Genomic DNA, 19,674 nt, shown 5'->3' on the forward strand with positions numbered 1-19,674 from the left:
AAGTACCAAAACGCTTCTAACGCCGGCTAAAAAAAAAAAAAAAATTCAGCGATATATGATCTTTTTAAAAACAATTTCTTGAAAAATAAAAAGGTTTCTTTTTTCTTGTTTTAAAACTATTTCAAGGATAATTGAATTAAAATCTTCAGATACTGAATTTATATATATATATATATATATATATATATATATATATATATATATATATATATATATATATATATATATATATATATATATATGCTTCTTACGAAAAAGACAGCACAATTATCAAAAAAAAAAAAAAAAAAGCAGAGGTTATTTATAATGAATTTAGGAAAACTCGTCTCCGGAAAACTCGTCCCCGGAAAACTGGCCCCCTTTCGCTAGGTAGGAAAACTGGTCCCTTATTGAATAAATATCGATTGAAAACACATTTTATGATCGTTCTTGAAGGAGATATTGTTTTTTTGAATAGACTATATCCCCCCCCCCCATAATATTTTAAAAAAATATTTTTTCTTGTTTAATTTTTTTTTTTTTTTTTTTTAATAAAATCGATTTTCTAAGTGTCCGCTTTCTACCTAACTGGCTAAGTTCTTAGTGGTTTCACTTATTTTAAAGCGTTTATTATGTTCATAAACGAGACCGCATATTTTTTTTAATATTAATATAAAAAAGAATTTACTTATTTACTGTTGTTTAATTTATTTGGAATCGTTTATTCGGTAAAGAAAAAAACACACAGAAAACAAACAAAAGTGTTACGTGAGAACGAGAAATAATGTCCGGTATATCACATCTTAGGGGTCTTGATAATCGCTAAAAAATAGAAAATTAAAGAAATTACTAAGGGAGATTTTGTTTTAAAATGAAAATTTTAATATTTTTAAAAATATAATTTTGAGAGGGGGGGGGTAAAAACTATATCTCCCTCCGAAAAACAACCAACAAAAAATCAAATTAAAAAGATTCTTGATAAACGATAACGGAGTTTTCAATAAAATTGATTAATAAATTTATTTAGTGATTACTTTTTCTCTTAATGATTGATTTTAGAATTTTGAAGTAAAAATTAAAAATTAGTTAACGAGAGATTGTTAGCACATGGCATCTCTCGCGTCAAAAAAATATTTCGCTTTTAATTTATCAGTTAATTTTTGCAAAATTTTACAGGACGACAATAAATGTTGATAATTGATAAAATTATAATTTTAAATAACGCATGAGTGCATTTGGTATGAGAGAAAACAAAAACATAACAACAAAAAACTATCATAATTAAAAAAAAAACAAAACAAAAAAAGTAACGAAGAATCGAATCGCTCCCTGTTTTTTAATTTTTTTGTTTTGTTTTTTATTATTATTGTTTTTATGATTCCAAAAAACATCGTTAAAATAAGAACAAAAAAATTTGTAATTAACTTTGTATGAACATAATAAACGCTTTAAAATAAGTGAAACCACTAAGAACTTAGCCAGTTAGGTAGAAAATGGACACTTAGAAAATCAATTTTATTTAAAAAAAAAAAAAAACATTAAACAAGTAAAAATATTTTTTTTTTAAATATTATGGGGGGCTATAGTCTATTTTAAAAAACAATATCTCCTTCAAGAACGATCATAAAATGTGTTTTCAATCGATATTTATTCAATACGGGACCAGTTTTCCTACCTAGCGAAAGGGGACGAGTTTTCCGGAGACGAGTTTTCTGGGCACCATTTATAATTCCCGCCCCTGTCTGGATAAATAAGATGTTCGTCGACATTCAGAAAAATATGGAAGAGAATAAACGCAATAACATTTCAATTTGTTATTTTAAATTTGAGCAATTGTTTAAGCTGTTTTATAACTAATCAAATAAAGAAAACAAATTCACCAAAATTCAGGGAAACAACCAATTTTAATGAAATCTTTAGTATTTATTAAGAACCACAAAATATGATGCACCCAGTATTTTATTTTTTTAAATCTTAATGAAAATGTTATTTTATGTAAACAAAAAACACCTTAATTAAAGTTATAGTTTTAAGTACGAAAAAAACATGAATTTTTTCTACTTTTTAAATAAAAAGAAAGCATTGTAGATGTTAACATTTTTTTTTTTTTTTATATTTCAGGAATATGAAAAAGCCCTTAAAGTGCATGTTAATGAAATTAGTATTCGTAGCTCAAAGAAAAATTAATTTTCAAACTAACGTTATCATTAAATTAAGCATTGTTTATTCAATGTTTTCACACACACACACACACACACACACACACACACACACACACACACACACACACACAAATAAAAACAACATAAGTGCAAAGAATATTTAATATGATTTTAACAATAAGTTTCTGGGGAAATTTAAAATGCAATATTATATTTCCTTTGTATGCATGAACATGTAAAACATCAGTTTAAGAAAGTTTTTTTTTTTTTTTTTTTTTTTTCGCAATCTTAAAAATTTTTTTTTTTAAATTGAAACACTTGAGGCCCAGGAATACTTAGAAAAAAATAATTTAAAAACTGTATAATTTTTACTAATAATTAATTTGAAGAAGTATCGTGGACAGAACGGTAAAAAACTAAAATGTAAGTTGATAACTTTTATTAGTAAATAATTTTCTTTCAAATTTGAATTCTATTCAATATTAATAACAGATTGTTTTAGCTTATTTTTGAATAATAAAATTTAAGAATAAATCGAGTAATGTAATTGATAAAATTTACTTTGTAAACATTTTACAAAAGTTTTATTTCAGATTATAAGGAAACGCAAAACAAATGTCCTCAATAATTCCATAGTATTATTGACTAGAAAAGTAATCAATTTAAATATAAAACTTTTTTTTTCGTTGATGAAAAGTGATTTTGTGGGTGTTTTTTTTTTTTTTTAAATAATTTATTTGTTTTTATGAATGGTGAGTTTGTGGGTGTTTTACAATAATTTATCTGTTTTTATGAAAGGTGAATCCCCCCCCCCCCAAACTGGGCTTGTTTTACATACATAGATTCAAAAAAGTTGTCAAAAAACAAATATATAGCAAATAAATGCAAGATAAAGGTAAGATAAGTTACTTTTCTACCTAACTGGATATATTTTTAGTAGTTTTTATTTAATGTAACATGTTTATTCAGCTCGAAAATCATAAGTGTTTACCGATGTATTGGAAAATTAAAAATGGCGCCCGACTCTCTCTTTCACACGGTAAGTTTGGGAAAAGGAGTTATTGGTTACAAAATGGGTGACCGATTTACGAGAACGTTGTAACTAAAAAGTGAGCACACCTTTCAATTGTCGAAATAATGATGTTTTTTTTTGTTTTTTTTTTTGTTTTTTTTTCTTTTTTTTTCATAATCTGGTTAATTAATGTCCAATCAATAATAATCCAGGGAAAAATAAAAAAACAAAAACAAAAATCTATCAGTATATAAATTACGCAGGGGGTGATGGTTACACAACTCCGCCTTAGATCTAAATAAATTCTTGTGTGCATTTAAAAAAATACTCTAATTAAATAAACATTTCATTTTTATTTCATTTAGTACAAATGTGAAATAAATTTATTTTATTCTGTACAAATGTAAAAAAATTTTATTTTATTCCGTACAAATGTAAAATAAATGTTTAATAATGTTTTCGTTTGTTTTATTTTATTTTGTTCAAATCTTGTTTAATAATTTTTCGTTTGTTTTATTTTATTTTATTCCGTTCAAAACTGTAAAATAAATTTAAGAAAGAGCAGGTCACTCTCGAAGAAAAGAAAATGGACCAATTAGATTAAAGGATGACTTTATGAAGAAAGAGAAGCCGACATTTTTATTTTTCAATTTACATAGTGGACATAAGATAAACAAGATGACCGGCTTCGATATTTTGTTCTACGCTTACAATGGTTAATTTTTTAAACAAAAAATACTATTTAGCGAAAAATAATTTGTTTAGTAATAGTGCCCATCCTCAAATAATTCTCTGGAATTTGTAACGCTAAAATTGGATTCTAAAAAAGCATTAAAAATTTTTTTTTTTTTTTTTAACTTATTTGAAAAATTCCTACACAATATGATAAGACACCCCACTACGCCCGTCCGAATGCGAATGTATCATGTAAGAAAAACACTACCGAAGGCGGTGAAATCGCACAAAATAGTCCCAAGGTCTAGGGGTTCATACCATGCAAACAGTAAATTTGCGGCGGGTTTGATTATAAAATTCGTTGTCAGTGACCTCAAATACCCTAAAAAATCAAATTAGAGTGATCGGTGTTTTGTTGTAGCCTAAGGTAACATTTACCTAAAAAAAATATGTAATTAATATATAATATATTATATAATAATTAATATAAAAAAAATATGAAAATTTGTTCCATTCCATGGAAGAGTTGTTGAGACGGCGTGAGACACTCATTTCCACGAATTATTAAAAGCATAAGACAACAATACACTTTTTAGAAATGTTTAATTTTCAAAGTTGTTTTATGTTGTATACATAAATTCATATTTTGTTACATGGTTCATTACTTCAGATTTTATTTTGTCCGTTTTTCTGTTAAGACAATAATACACTTTCTAAAAATTGTTTCATTTTTCTGTTAAATAAATAATTATAAATATATAAAAATGTATATTTTGTTCGTTTACTTTATTTAATCAATTGCTTACTTCCAATATTAAAATATTTTTTTATATTAATTACATAATTTTTTATTTTAAAACTTTAATCATTTTTATTTTAAAACTAATAATTCATAATATTCGTGATTTGACGGCGTAAAATACTGATGTCACTCTTCTAGAGTTGTCGAACTTTGCCGGGACTTAACTGCAAGACTGCCGACTTTTTGGGATTTTGTTTTCTGAAATCATTAACTTCATATATTAGTGCCTCAGATTTGTTTTCTGTAATTACATTGAATATTTTTTTTTTTATCTTTACACATATACACATAATAACAATGTTAGCAACACCTGATCGTAAATGTCAATAATTAGTTATCACAAGCCAGCCTAAAAAAATAGCTGACTATATGAAAATGTTTTCAATTTCAATTCATGTGGACATGATGGAATACACTTCCATCATGTCCAGATGCATTCAAGCTTGCCATTTTTCTTGAGAACATCTTTACAAGTGTTTCTTCATTAATGTCGGTTTCTATTCCTTCTTCAATTTCCTGAAGGTAGTTTTTAATGTGATTCGTCATTTCTGTTGTGGATTTATTACTTCAGAATTGTTTATTTTATGTCTAGTTGTTCTGGTTTTGTTCTTTCGTTAATGTTTTGGTAAAACTGGCTTTCATTGTCATCATCATCTAGAAGAAAAATAAAAAGTAGAATTTTTCTAATTGTTAAAACTTTGTTATTGCTTTATGTAGCCATTTTTTTTTTTTTTTAGTTAGAAAAGGGTGCACTATATTGAGTGATATAAGCCAGATATATAGTGAAGAAAACATTTGAAATGAACGACAAAAAATTTGTGTAAATATAAGTTTCTTTGTCCTTTAAAAAATAATTTAAATTTTTTCAAATAATGATTCTAAACTATCACCTCTTCAATCCAATCTAACCTCTAATATAAATGTGTTGCATCTGTTTCGATATAGATATCATGTAAATAGCAACTGCTTTGCATTAACATGAATGACAGTACAGCTGACTGAAGTATTAATATCGTTTGTAATGTAAACAACAGTTATTTTTTCATATCTCACCAACTTGATTGGTGATTAACTCAAAACTAAATGAACCTCCTTACATCCTGTGAATTTAATATCCCCTTGACATTTTCTCCTTTGAAGGAAGCCGATTCACCCTGCCTAAGGTGAATGCTATACAACAAATGGATCTCCGTGGACATTTTGCAGTTGCTTTCTTCCTCTATCGCTATAAGTTATCACTACTAATGCTAATAATAATAATGGTGAAATAAATGTAATAATAATTAATAATCTTAATAAAAAATTGTCCTTTTCTTAAAAAAATATTTGTTATTAACAACTAGTCTTTGAATAAAAACGGATGCTAATTTAGTGAAAATTGCAACAAATTTTAATCTTTTTAAAATAAATACTCTTTTCACTTCTTAGAGTAAAAATTGTTGACTAAATATTTCTTAAATATAATCAATGTTATTTGTTAGAGTTTAAATTTGTAATTTAGATGTCTATTAAAATTACATAAAATCAACAGAATGAAGTAGGCTTTTAAAATTGTTTGACATGATAATAGAATTCTATTTTGGGACAGTTCATTTTAAAATAGATAACATCTTTTGGCTTTACCCTAGTGACACTAGTTAATTTTCAAAACTTTTCTCCACTGTATTGGACCAGGTCGAGACTGGTACCATCTGTCTCGATCGAATAATACGTGAGAATTAGAAAAGATGCTCAATTATTTCATATAGAAATAAACGTTTACAACAAGGGATAGCCAGAAAAAAATTGTTCCTTTTTAAATGACGTCGACAAGTATGCATGCACGTCAGGCATTTTTTCTTGAATTGGTTTAAATAAAAAAAGTTATTTCGCTTACAGCCTCATGGGGCAGTGGGTAATGCGATCACGTCGTAAGATTTTAGTTTTCACATTTTTTTTTTAAAAACGTTTTTTGAAAGTTTTAACATTTAAACAGAGTTAAAAGCTTTTTTATTTGCCATAAAATTTTTCTTATTTCGATGCTTATGAAATGTGATTTTTTTTCTTTTAAAACAAGAACTGAATTATTTTCAAGTTCGCTTAAAATGGTTTTCACATATTTCTTTTTCTCACCGACTACATTTTTGTGTTTTTTTTTGGGGGGGGGGGGTTGCACACCTCTCCACCCGGGCAAACGCTGGGTACCCGCACCAGTAATAAATAAATTACATTAAGCCTTATAACTTCCTTTTCTTTCCAGAGATGTTGATATCAGATTCCATTTCACAAATATCTATGCAAGAAAAAGTATTTTCAACAAAAATAAATTAAATTGAACTATAAAGGATGACAGAAAAAGTATTTTCAACAAAAATAAATTAAATTGAACGATAAAGGATAAAAAAAAAAATTATTTTCAACAAAATAAATTAAATTGAACTATAAAGGATGACAGAAAAAGTATTTTCAACAAAAATAAATTAAATTGAACGATAAAGGATAAAAAAAAAAATTATTTTCAACAAAATAAATTAAATTGAACTATAAAGGATGACTGAAAAAGTATTTTCAATAAAAATAAATTAAATTGAACTATAAAGGATGCAAAATCAAAATGAAGCTCATAACTGCTATCAACATTTCAGACTTCATTTCCTTTTACAATTTTGTAACGTGAGTTCACTTAATAGTAATTTAATTAACTAGAAATAGCCTTTTATCATTTTTAAGTCTTTTTTTTCCCCCTTGATGCGATTAGACCATTCTTCATCTCCACAATTTTCTATCATTTGCATCATAAATCCTCAATCCCATTTGTTCCATGTCTTCACCCACCAACTCTTTTATATTCCTTCAAGGTTTACCCACTTTTTTATGTGACCATCTATCTCTATTAAAAATAATTCCTTTTGATTTTCTGAAGACATCATTTCACATGACCAAACCAATTTAATTTTCTTCAGATAACTTCCTCCACATCAATGACCCCAAACTAATTGATTGATTGATTTGTTCTTGTTGTTTGACATGAGCTATGGAATTGAAATACATAGTGCATGTTTTGGATGCATACAGAACAACAAATCTGATGCAATTGTCATTTAATCTTACTTTTGATGACACAACACTTCCGTCATCAACATGCAAGCTGCCCATGCTGCTTTAATCCTGCAGGCCACTGTCCATTCAGAGCCTCCAGAACAATTTAGGACATCTCCAAGATATTTAAAATTGAAACCATTATTCAGTCGCTCTTCAGTGTCAGTCTCAATTTGAGGGTCGTTGGCAGATGATGTACTATCAGTCACAAATAACCTCATATTAAACAGGTGAAACTGAAACAGGTGACTGGTCACTTGGAGCTATTTGGTCAGATTGCTGTTGAGATATCAGAGAATTGAAATGTAGTTCATGAATTTACATTTATTCCTTGGGCAGAAGTAGCAATCATTATTATGTTCTGTTGGTCCTTACTATACTAGTTCTACCACAAATGGCAAATTAGAGCTTCAGTTCCCATTTTTTATTCATATAGGTGATTAGCACATAATATGTTGGCTGAAGCACATCTCTCAATGAACATTTTGAAGTAGCATGTCGTGATTGCTTGAACTTTTAATATAGCAAAAAATTAATAAAAAAAAGTGAAATGAAAATAAAATGACTCCTGCACAATGCTGTGTCTTCTTTTTTTGTTTTCTTTCTTTCTTTCTTTCTTATAAGTGACGGTTTTTACACTTCTATTAAACATTCATTTGAAATTTCTAAAGAACATAAATGAATCCTGTTTACAAATGTATTTTATAGGTCTACATTAATAGTTTTTTTAAAAATTATTTCATATAAATGCAGAATATATTTTTTTTCAATTAAGAGTATATGATTACTATTTCTGCTAATCTGATACATATAAATATATTTTTGTTGTTGAACAAGTGATAACATATCTATACTATCGTCAGGGGATGCAATTGAAAACAAAACCCTATACTAAGATCAAACACAACTTTTCCAGAATAAAATGTTCATATTCATTTTATATTAGGATGTTTAACAATCATAACGCAGAATTTCTTTTCACATCGGCATTCATTAACAGCAACAATATTTTATTTTATTCTTAAAACAATTAAACATAACTGTTTCAGTGTAAGATTTTACAACAAATCTAATGATGATCATTATTAATCAATTTGAACTTTCGAGTTTCAAAAATTTGCAACTAAATATACTACAAACTGACCCACAACTGACATCCATGTAGTTGTTGATAAATTCATATTCCTTTCTGCAGTACAACCATATTTGTTACAAATAAACTTTAGTCTGTATCTGACTTGTCCACCAAGTTTCAGCCATGAATGTCCAACAGCCTTTGTTTCATTGTCAATTTCAATGATAAAGACATCCGAATAAGATATGCAAAATTGTTAACAACTCTACAACACTCCTCTCTTAGCACTGCACTAATGTCGACTGTGAAGGGCCTTTTCAATTCAGAAATACTCAGGATATTTTTTATGATAGACATTATTTTTTAGGTAACTCCACAGATAGAAAAAATCTGAGGTTTATGGTCTGGTGAGTGTGAAGTCTATTCAGAATTACACCTCCTACTGCTGAGATAATCGTCAAAGTACCCTGCATATCAATGAACAGCAATAAAACTAAGACTGTTGGACATGGACAAGTTAGGCACAGCCTGAAGTTTTTTTGGGGTTTTTTTTTTGGATTGCAGAAAGGATTCTGAATTTCATTAATGATTCCATCGATGGCATTTTTGGGAGAACGCCCTATACAGTAATGTTTTTAACTTTTATATATTTTTTAAATATTTTTGTTTTAATAAAGTTTTTTTAAACTTAGTTTTCTTTCTGATAAAAAATAAATGTTTTGTTGTTGGGCAGTTATTTTGTTGATGGTATAAAGGTGGGGAGGTTAATTATAAACAATAAAATAATATATTTTAATGTGTGATGCAAGAGTTCACAGGTGTCCTTATTAATTCCCAGGCAACATCGGATGCACATGCTCATATTTTAATCTTTATATGTACATCTATATATCCTCATCTTTCATTGACCCATAAAAAGCAATTTTAAACAATAATGAAAAAGAGTTGATCACTTGTTTATTATCTCCTTCAGCTTTCTTTCATCATATTCAGTTGAACTTCCATTTTACATGTAAGCATGTGTTGAAACTAATCTAACTCTGACCAGGTCATTGTTTATTCCTTATTCTCTCAAACTCACTCTTATCACATTTCCTCCCATGCTCTCTTTGATTTTCCTCTAACAACTTACCATGCCACCTCAACTGCTCTCCATTTACAAACACAAGCACTCATTTATTCTTTTAATATAACCAAACCAGCAAAGTCTTCCATTCTGTACACATCTCCCAATATTGTCCAGTCTTAATCTTCCTCTGATGTTATCAGATCTAAGCCTGCCTTTAATTCTCACATCACACATTGATCGTATCATTCTCATATAATTTCTCTCCAGGCAGCACACATCCTCACTTGTGATGTTTCACTTTCACCCATTACCACACTGTGCACATATGCTTCTCTTCAACAATTGTAACGCTCTGAATTTACTATCATTTTTTAAAGAATTACCAACCATAAAAGCAAAAATTTTTTTCAAAGGCTATCTTCTGTTTTGCCTTATTTTTTGTTTTGTTTCATTTCAGGTCCTCTCGATGATGAGTTTAGTTATGAACCGCCGGGGAAGAGAAACAGAAGTTCTGGTAAGTTAAGAAAAAAAGAAAAAACCATGATGTTTGGATATCCTTATTTATCAAACCTTGGAAAATATAATTCAATACAGACACATGCAGTTAATTAAATTAATAAATTCAATTATAAATATTTTTCTTGAAGAAAAGTAAATTTGTTTCATGAGTTAAAGTTAACCTATGAACTATGAGTGGACTATTACGTCACAATCATAGCATGGCTTGAGGGTTGGGAATCGTGTTGTATCTCATTTTCATGTAAAAAGTTATGAACTTAGACACATATTTTCATCTTTTATATTGAACGCTGATATTTGATAATAAACACCTCAGAGTAGATCCAGAAAGGTGGATAAGAAATTCAATTTGTTTAAGAATTACAAAATCAATTGTGAATGTGGCAGAAAAGCTGAAGACAATGGAATGGTGAAATGTGTAGCAGACATCAAATCAAAGATGAATAAAAAAGTGACTGAGCATAACCGCATTTAGTAAATCACATCAACATTATTTTGAAAACATGGGAAAATTCCAGAGTTTGACAAAATGCATCTGGAGAAGGTTAGAGGTTACACTGGTTGAAACATTTCAAGAATAAATCCAAAATGAGAACCGTAGTCAGAATAATCCAAGTGATAAAAGTGAATCACTAATTTGGATGAAAATCAGTTGTTTGATGATCTTGCGACTGATAAGGTTTACAGTGAAACTGATATTACATTGCCAGATTTTCTTGCTTTAAAAAGAATGGTTTATTGAATTCTAAAAAAAAAAAAAAAATAGATAAGTTTTGAGCTGAAAACCACCACTTGTTTTGTAATTGACCAAACTGAGCTTTTTTCTTTTTTGTTCACAGCAAGGTTCAAATTCTTTAACTACTTTTAATAAATATCTGCTGTCACCTTAATTTCAACTGAACGAATGCTGACATCATTTGAATCCAAGTTCAAAACTTCCTTCTTGAGTTGTGCCTGTTTGCCTTTACCAATAACTTTGATGTCAGCAACACTTTGTCAGATTTCAGATATTTCAAATGGCATATTTTACTTTTAAAAGAAAAACAGCAAAATCCTACCTCTTCACTCTTGAGCTCACAAGATACCTAATAGCTTTTTACTCTAATAGTTTCTTCTCTTGGACTGCTAGACTTGAATTCCTGATTCCCTGGCTACTAACCTGCAGAAGTTTAAAAGTAACCTCAACTCCCCACAGTTCTTTGTTAGACACAATCCCAAGTTGTAACCCCTTACGTTTCAAATGGCAACATACCTTATTTGGGTGTGGAAAAAAGTTATATTTAAATGAAGCTAAAAAAAAAGTATATCTTTTACAAAGTAAACATCTCAAGATAGAAAAAGCTCAACACAGTTAAGAGGAGCAATTAAAATCTAGAGAAAACCTTTTTAGGCCATGGCATTTCGAAACTAAATGCTTCTCATCAGAAGAGGAGAAGGGCCAGAATTATACAAAATGCAAATATAGATAAAGGCTGGCTTTATAACATTTAGGTATGAAATGAGAATGAAGGAATAGGATAATATGGTAAGAAATAATTAAGAAATATTAAAAGTAGATATAATATATAAGTGTAAATAGGTAATAGTAAAAAGAAAAATATGGATCACTATGAAATAATGGGGATCATTAAAGAGCCAATAATAAAAGAAGAAAAGATATGGAAGATAGATGAGAAGGTGAAGGAAGGACAGGAGATAGAAAAATCAAAGAAGGGATGATGTATCCCTATTTTCCTATTTTCTATACATCTATATATATAAAAGGCAAAATGTGTGTGCGTATGTATGTTCGCTTTTTGTGTATGTCCGCAAAAGGCTTTTTTCCTTTGTTCTCGGGGGTGGGGGTGGGGGTCGCTCATTCTTAAAGCTTTTTATATCACGTCTAAATCATAATATCTATGAGTTAACAACGGGGGTTGCCTGTCTATTTAATTTGTCTGACTTTTGAAACGTTAAATATTCTACATTTTTGAATCGCCACGTGTTGCTATCGCCAGGAATGTCCAAAAGCAATTAGCTTTGATCAATGTAGAGTTTCTCCTTATATCAGACAATTGCTATTCAATTTGGAAAATCCCCTTTTTATGGGGAGCTGGTGCTCCCCCACCCCCACCATCTTGGGGAAACAATTAAAAACAAAAACTGCCCTGCGGTAAATAAAAAACTGCCCCGCAGTGAAGGTTAACTTGACCTCATTAAGTGCGGGCACCTGCCAATTCTTAATACTTAAATAAATTCAAACATCTTTCTGTTACTATTTCTTGCTGGCCGAGCAATTAACGTTGCATGTTTTTTTTTTTCACACTTTATTTTCAAACTTCGCCTCTAGGCTTCTGGTTTGATCCTCCCTACTTACCTACCAAAACATTTTTAACCCCCCCCCCCCCGGACACAAACACCCCGGCAACGATTTTTTATTATTCTTTTGTTTTGATTTACCCAAAAGTACGCACACCTCTAAACACCCGGACGATGCCGGGTACCCCCACTAGTATATAAATAAGACAATCTGAAAGTAATGAAAATAGGATCTAAAAACTTTAAAAATCCGGATTAAAAATTTTAAAGTATTCAAAAAAGTATTTGAAAAAAGGTCAAAAATACAATAAAAAATAAAACATATTTATACAAGTTCAAGTGAAAACTTTAGATTAGGGTTCCGGAAAGCAAAGAATATGGCAACTGTTTACAAAGTTTTTGGGTCCTATTTTCTTTACTTTAAGATTGTTTTATTTATATGTGTATTTCGATATTCCTTATTTGCTTTTTCTATCTCCTTTCTTCACTTTCTCATCTATCTTCCCTATCTTTTCTTATTTGCTCTTCTTTAATGGTCCCCATTATTTCATAGTGACCCATATTTTTCTTATTACTATGAGGTTGATGAGAAAGTTCTTGCAGAATTTTTAATTTTGATTTCAAATAAGTTTTTTTTATTACCTTTACTTTATGCATCATTTTAAAGAGTGTTTGTCGCTCTATCTAATCATTTAAATTACAATCGTTTTCTAACAATTACGTCTTCTTTTCAGAACATTGAATACGAGATGGAAAAAGATCAAATTTGCACAATTTTCTTATTTCAATTCAAGCTAGGCTGAAAAGCTGCTGAAACAGCTTGTGATATCAATGAAATGTTTGGCACAAGAATCACTACTGAATGCACAACACAATAATGGTGTTAGTAATTTCATGGTGACAACAAGCGTCTTGAAGATGATGAGCATAGTGGTTGGTCACAGATGTTAACAACAATCAATTAAGAGCTTTAGCAACTGTTTAAGAACTCTCTTCTGAATTAGATGTAATGTATACAACGATTTCCAACCACTTGAGAGAGATTGCAAAGATAAAAAAAAAAGTTGATAAATGGGTGCCTCATGAATTGAACGACAATCAAAGGAAATGCCATTATGAAGTGTCATCTTCCTTTCTTTTACACATCAAGAATAATCCGTTTCTTGACTAGTTTATGACTTGCAATGAAAAGTGAGTTCTTTATAAATGGCGATGCTGATGAAGCTCCATGACACTTACCGAAGCCAGAGTTGCACCAAAAGAAGGTCATGCTGACTGTTTTGTGGTCTGCGACCAGTCTTATCCATTATAGTTTTTTGAATGCAGGCGAAACCATTACGATGAAGAAATATTGTCAACAAATGGATGAAATGCATCAGAAAATTCGATAACAACACCTAGCATTAGCCACAAAAAAAGGCCCAATTCTCCTCCACGACAATGTCCGACTACATCTTGCTAAACTGACCCTGCAGAAGTTGAATGAATTACTACGAAACTCTGCCTCATTCGCCACACTCTTCAGACCTCTCACCTACCGACTACTACTTTTTCAAGCATCTCAACAACTTTCTGTGTGAGAAATGCTTTAAAAACCTAAGTGATATCAAAAATGCCTTCAGCAACTTCATTACCATCAGAACACAAGGTTTTTAAGTGACTGGCATTAATACACTTGTTTTGTGTTTGCAAAAGTGTGTTGATTCTGATGGTGTTTATTTTGATCAATAAATTTTGTTTGAGCCGAGCTATGTTCATCTGAATTTAAGAGTTAAAAACTGCAAGAACTTTCTTGTCAACCTGATGTTACCTACTTATATACTACCTTCTGATTTACTCTTATATATTGTATCTACTTTTAAAATTTCTTAATTATTTCTTACCATATTATTCTATTCCTTCATTCTCATTTCATATTTAAATGTTATAAAGCCAGTTTTTATCTATATTTGCAGTTTGTATAATTCTGTCCCTTCTCTTCTGATGACAAGCATTCGGTTTCAAAATGCCATGGTTTAAAGAGGTTTCTCTTTTTCTCAATTTTCCCCTTTTACTTTTTGTTTTTGTTCTGATGACATAAATTTATATAAACTTTTCTTCCTTATCTTTCATTCAATATAAAAATGAAATATATTCATTATCTTTCATTTAATATAAAACTAAAATATATCTATAAAGAAGAAAGTAAGCACATACATAAATAAGAGGCTATATATATATATATATATATATATATATATATATATATATATATAGTACGACAATCAAAACAAATAAAACGGAATTAATAATCAGCCTAAACTTAAACTTTATTTTGAACTTTTTGTTCTAATTGAAATAGTTTTCTCTACTATATTAAAGCACTTTCATCCATAACTTTTAATCGCCAACTCTAAACACTGACTAGTTTCAACCTTTCACAACCACCAAGTGCATTATAAATTTAAACAGTAAAAGAATATGCACAATTATATAACATAAACTTAAAGACTAATTCTGAAATATTTTTTATTTGAATCTACTCCAAACGAATAAAAAAATATGTGCATGTATACATGTATATAGATGTATGTATATGCATATGTGACTACTTTCAGATCAATTACCTTGACTTATTTTATCTTTTGCCATTTACATCTCATCTTCTATTTTTTAAATCTATTATTCTTTACATTTAGATTTTTGAATTTTACTTTAAAAACTTTCTTCCCACTGTTGTTACCATTATTAATGAATATGATTATTATTATTAAAAATTATCATTATCAATTATCATAAATATCACAGTTACCAACATGTTTATCCCCATTACTTTCTATTTTTAATTATCATTATCACAATTAGAATAGATGATTATATCTAAGTATGGAGATAAATTAATTATATACATTTTGAGATTTTTAATTATTATCATTATTATTATTATACAACTTTCAAGGCTTCAAGTAATAAATAAGTAAAAAAGCTATGAGTAAGGGTGGAGGCGTGGACATGGATGGGGGACAGGTAGGAAGGATAAAGACATGCCTTAGAATCACCACCAATAAATTATTTATGGTTTCCCTTTATCATTCTTCCTCTTTCCCTTTTTTCCATTTTCCTTTTTTCTTTTCTTTGCTTCCTTGCATCTTTCCCTTTTCTTCCTTATCTCTTAACCTCTAATGTAAGTAGGGATGATAGTCATGGGGTGGGGAAGAGGACAGCTAAGTGTACATTTTCTGACCATGTAAAAATTCTAGTCAAATTAAAAGCATTCTTATAACAGAATAACCTCAATTAAATCTGAAACCCCTTTTAGCATAGATATGTCAAATTTACATTCCCCTGATGATTGAACCTATACACACTAGTGTTCTAGTCTTCCATTAGCTCTATCTCAAACCCCCACCTCCATTCCCATTCATTTCTATGTCTCAACACAGACTCAAATCCACACCTGTATTAGGTCTTATTTACATACAACAAAATCTTATTTTTCACATTTGACAGAACTTCCTGGTATTAACTCCCTGTGGCCCTTTAATAATGAACCAACTTGTTAAAAATTCACACTTGACTCAGGATTAGAATGCTTATTTCAAAATGTCTTGTTATTCTACCAATTAAAAAATGAAAATCTAACTTAATGACTTTAGAGATTTTTATTTTGTAAAGTGGAAACATTTATACAGAATTGATTTAAAATAATTAGGAGAATAATTTTTTTCATGTAAGAAAAGGGAATTTTATTTGATAAATTGTGTACATATTGAAAAGTAAAAGTATTCAAAATCAAATATAATAGATAAAATTACTTTTATAAACAATAAAACAGATTGAGGTAAAACGTTACTACTCATGGAAAAAACTGTTTGGAAAGAAAACAATGAGAATCAACAGGAATAAAGGAGTTTGGATGGTTATCTAGAATTCCCTCTATATTAAAAAAAATGACAGAAAGGTCCTTATGGACACACAGAATGAAAAGATCATACTCTAAAAATTATGTAACTTGCTCAAGAAGTTTGTTTTTCATATAGAAAATCATTTTTTATGATTTTAAGTGATTAATGGTAAGTCATAGCAACTACAAGGCTGAAAATAAATAAAAATTGAATTATTTTTCTTTGTTTATTCAAGGACCAAAGTTTGTTAGATAGAACTTGTCAGGTCAAGAATTTTTCTTGTTCCTTTCAAAGAGCAGTCATTTAAATATTTCCATGATAATATCTGTGTGTGCCACTAGTATAACTGCTAGTTGGAGCAAGGCACCTCTAAAGCTGTTAAAGCATCTGTATTATAGTTCTCTGCTAGTTGGAGCAAGGCACCTCTAAAGCTGTTAAAGCATCTGTATTATAGTTCTCTGCTAGTTGGAGCAAGGCACCTCTAAAGCTGTTAAAGCATCTGTTTGTTGATAATCACCATAGGAACTACAAATACCTGTAAACAAAATAAATTTTTTATCAAGCTTAGATTCCTCTAGATCCACTATATAATGACTATGTACATTATCCAAGTTATTTTGTGAAGTGTATGACTCTTCACTAAGCACAGATGGCCAGCGAGAGGCTACCTACAAACTGTAACGGCACAAAAATGCCTTGACATGTATCATATAGAGCTCGGTGACTGGGGACCTGTTGAAGACACTCGTTACCTCTCTGCATGAAGTCTTAGCTAATTTTTGAATTCCTAACTCGTAAAGATTATAGTTAGTTTCATTATAAGATCGAATGATGCTCAATTTTTTCATGACAATCTGAATGTTTCATGTCTAATTGATATCACTTCATCAAAAAAAAAAAGCGAAAAAAATGTTAGTAGGAAGGAGTGTAGTTCCAAATTTTGTAAAATTTGTTTTAAACGGATTTTATAATGACCAACTTTTAAACTGAGTTTTGAGAATTCTTTGGAATTTATATGAAATTCATATTCCTTCAAAGCATGTTTACTTTTTTTTTTAGTTTTTTGGGGAAGGGGGAGCAAGGCTTGCAAGCATTTTTTTTTTAACAAGAGTCACCACTTATCAAGGCTCAAGGCCACTTGAAAATAAAGGCTAAATAAAAATAAAGGCTAAATAAAAATAAAGGCTAAAGCGTAGACAGTGATCAGCAGAACGACAGCATAGCAATTTTTAGTGGTGAAAATTGGGTCTAGTTTGATTATTTTAGGGAACAAAAAAACAACTTTGATTTGATATTATGTAAATGTTTGAATTTTATTTTTATTTTCATTTTAATTTCTCTTTCTTTCTCTTCTCAGACTCCACTGACAACACAGGGAGTTCAACAACTTCCAATCGTAAAGAAGTATCTGTCACTAAAATGTCCAAATCACCACGTGGAAATCAAAAGGCAGCCAGTACTGATATGCCAACAGGTAATGTTTTTAAATCCGTTTATACTACAATGATTAACAATTTTTTTAATATTAGATTCAGCGGAACATGTTGATGATTGTCATTGATTTCATTGAATTATGAATTGCTCGCGTATCGTGGAAGCACCCTGCTTTGATAAGCTTCACTCTTCACCTGAAATAGAAGACTTACATCAAATCTGTTGCCAAGGCCACTGGATAAATGGTTGGATCATTCTATTGCTCCAGAAGGTATCTCACTCCCAATGCAATCTTTTGCCTGTATCAGAACTAAGTACATCCTAAGATGGAGTACTGTTGCCACATCTGCTCAGAGTAACCTTTCCAGCCTTGACAAGTTTAAAAACTAACTTTGAAATCTAGTAGGCAACCTTTTTCTTAAAGAAGAGATCTTACGAGTTTATCTCTATTGTTATTTTCATGGCAAGTGCTTGACTGAGTTTCAATCTATGAACACCCTGCTGCAAAACATTCACAACAAACACTTGCCTATAACCACTGTCAACAATTTCTCCTACTCTCCATCTGTACCTAAAACTAAATGCAAATTCCAGGAACAAAGTTTCTTTCCTAGAACTACGCATCTGTGGAACTGTGCAGCAGAGGCCGTTTCCCAGATGACTACAACAAGGCCACTCTCAAGTCTAATGTAAACAAGTTCTTGTCGAGTCGGCCTCTTAAATAATCAAATTCTCCCCAAATTCCACCACAACCCATCGTCACAGTCTTATCTCACCGACCTCCTGACACTCATTAACTCTTACCCTGGCATGGACTTTGAGCCTTAATAGGTGGTGACTCCTGTGCTAAAAGAAAGAAAAAAAAAGATTGTAACAAAACGATTGTTTTTTTTTTCCTTGCATTATTTCAATTTTTTTATTTTCTCCATTATTTTTCTCTAGGTATAGCTATAATCTAACTTAATTTTCTGTATCTTTTTGTTATTTTTTTAGTTTTTGAGTTTTTATATATAAACAAATGATAAACAGTTAAAAGGGGCTTATCTTATATACTATTATAACAAATATGTGTTCCCTCCAGTCACATATTTTTGTGAGCCTAGTAGGATGGTATCAAAGTGAACAAACAGATACTACACTGACCTCCAAGAGAGGAGGTAACGACTGAGAAAATGACATGACAAACAAATACTACTGCTACCACACCAAACAGGAGCTTGTGGGGGACCCGTTGTGCAGTTTAGTTACCGGTTGTATAGCTGGATCCCCTCTTTGAAGACCGTATATAGGATCCGGTTACTGGAATAGGCTGTGTGTATAAACCAGTTACTTGAATGGGCTGCATGTTCGATAAGTTGGATAGTTGGAGGTTGTTGTTGTTAGGACAATGTTATAAAAACCGATCAACAATGAAAAGTATGTTTTACTAGTACATTTAAGAAGACGTTAAAAAGAATAACGTTAAGAAGGATAACGTAAGAGTCGAGTTACATATATATATACAAGATGTTTTAGTTAACTAGAGAGGGTGAGAACATTAAGAGAGCATTTTGTGTACACACATCTATGTGTATATATCATGCATGAAGTTAATTGTTCTAAGTATGAGCTCACGACACGCACATTTATGAAGTCAGAAAGTGTGGTTAAAAGTAAAGAACCTTACCTCGTGCATCGTGTGGCTCGT

The 19,674-nt window shown here is 30.1% G+C and overlaps 1 protein-coding gene across 5 annotated transcripts in view; it reads left to right on the plus strand.

Moving 5' to 3' along the window:
* The window catches only part of LOC145293802 (uncharacterized), a 287,168-nt gene that overhangs the window by 134,355 nt on the left and 133,139 nt on the right, over nucleotides 1-19,674 (plus strand). For all 5 annotated transcript variants that reach the window (XM_080140374.1, XM_080140376.1, XM_080140375.1 and 2 more), the window contains exons 2-3: nucleotides 10,310-10,366; nucleotides 17,911-18,027. In XM_080140374.1, the coding sequence (XP_079996500.1) occupies nucleotides 10,310-10,366; nucleotides 17,911-18,027 (174 nt within the window). The remainder of the gene's footprint in view (nucleotides 1-10,309; nucleotides 10,367-17,910; nucleotides 18,028-19,674) is intronic.

This window comes from Euprymna scolopes, chromosome 15 (genome assembly GCF_053919585.1).
Source record: "Euprymna scolopes isolate OS-2025 chromosome 15, ASM5391958v1, whole genome shotgun sequence".
Taxonomy (NCBI): Eukaryota; Metazoa; Mollusca; class Cephalopoda; order Sepiida; family Sepiolidae; genus Euprymna; species Euprymna scolopes.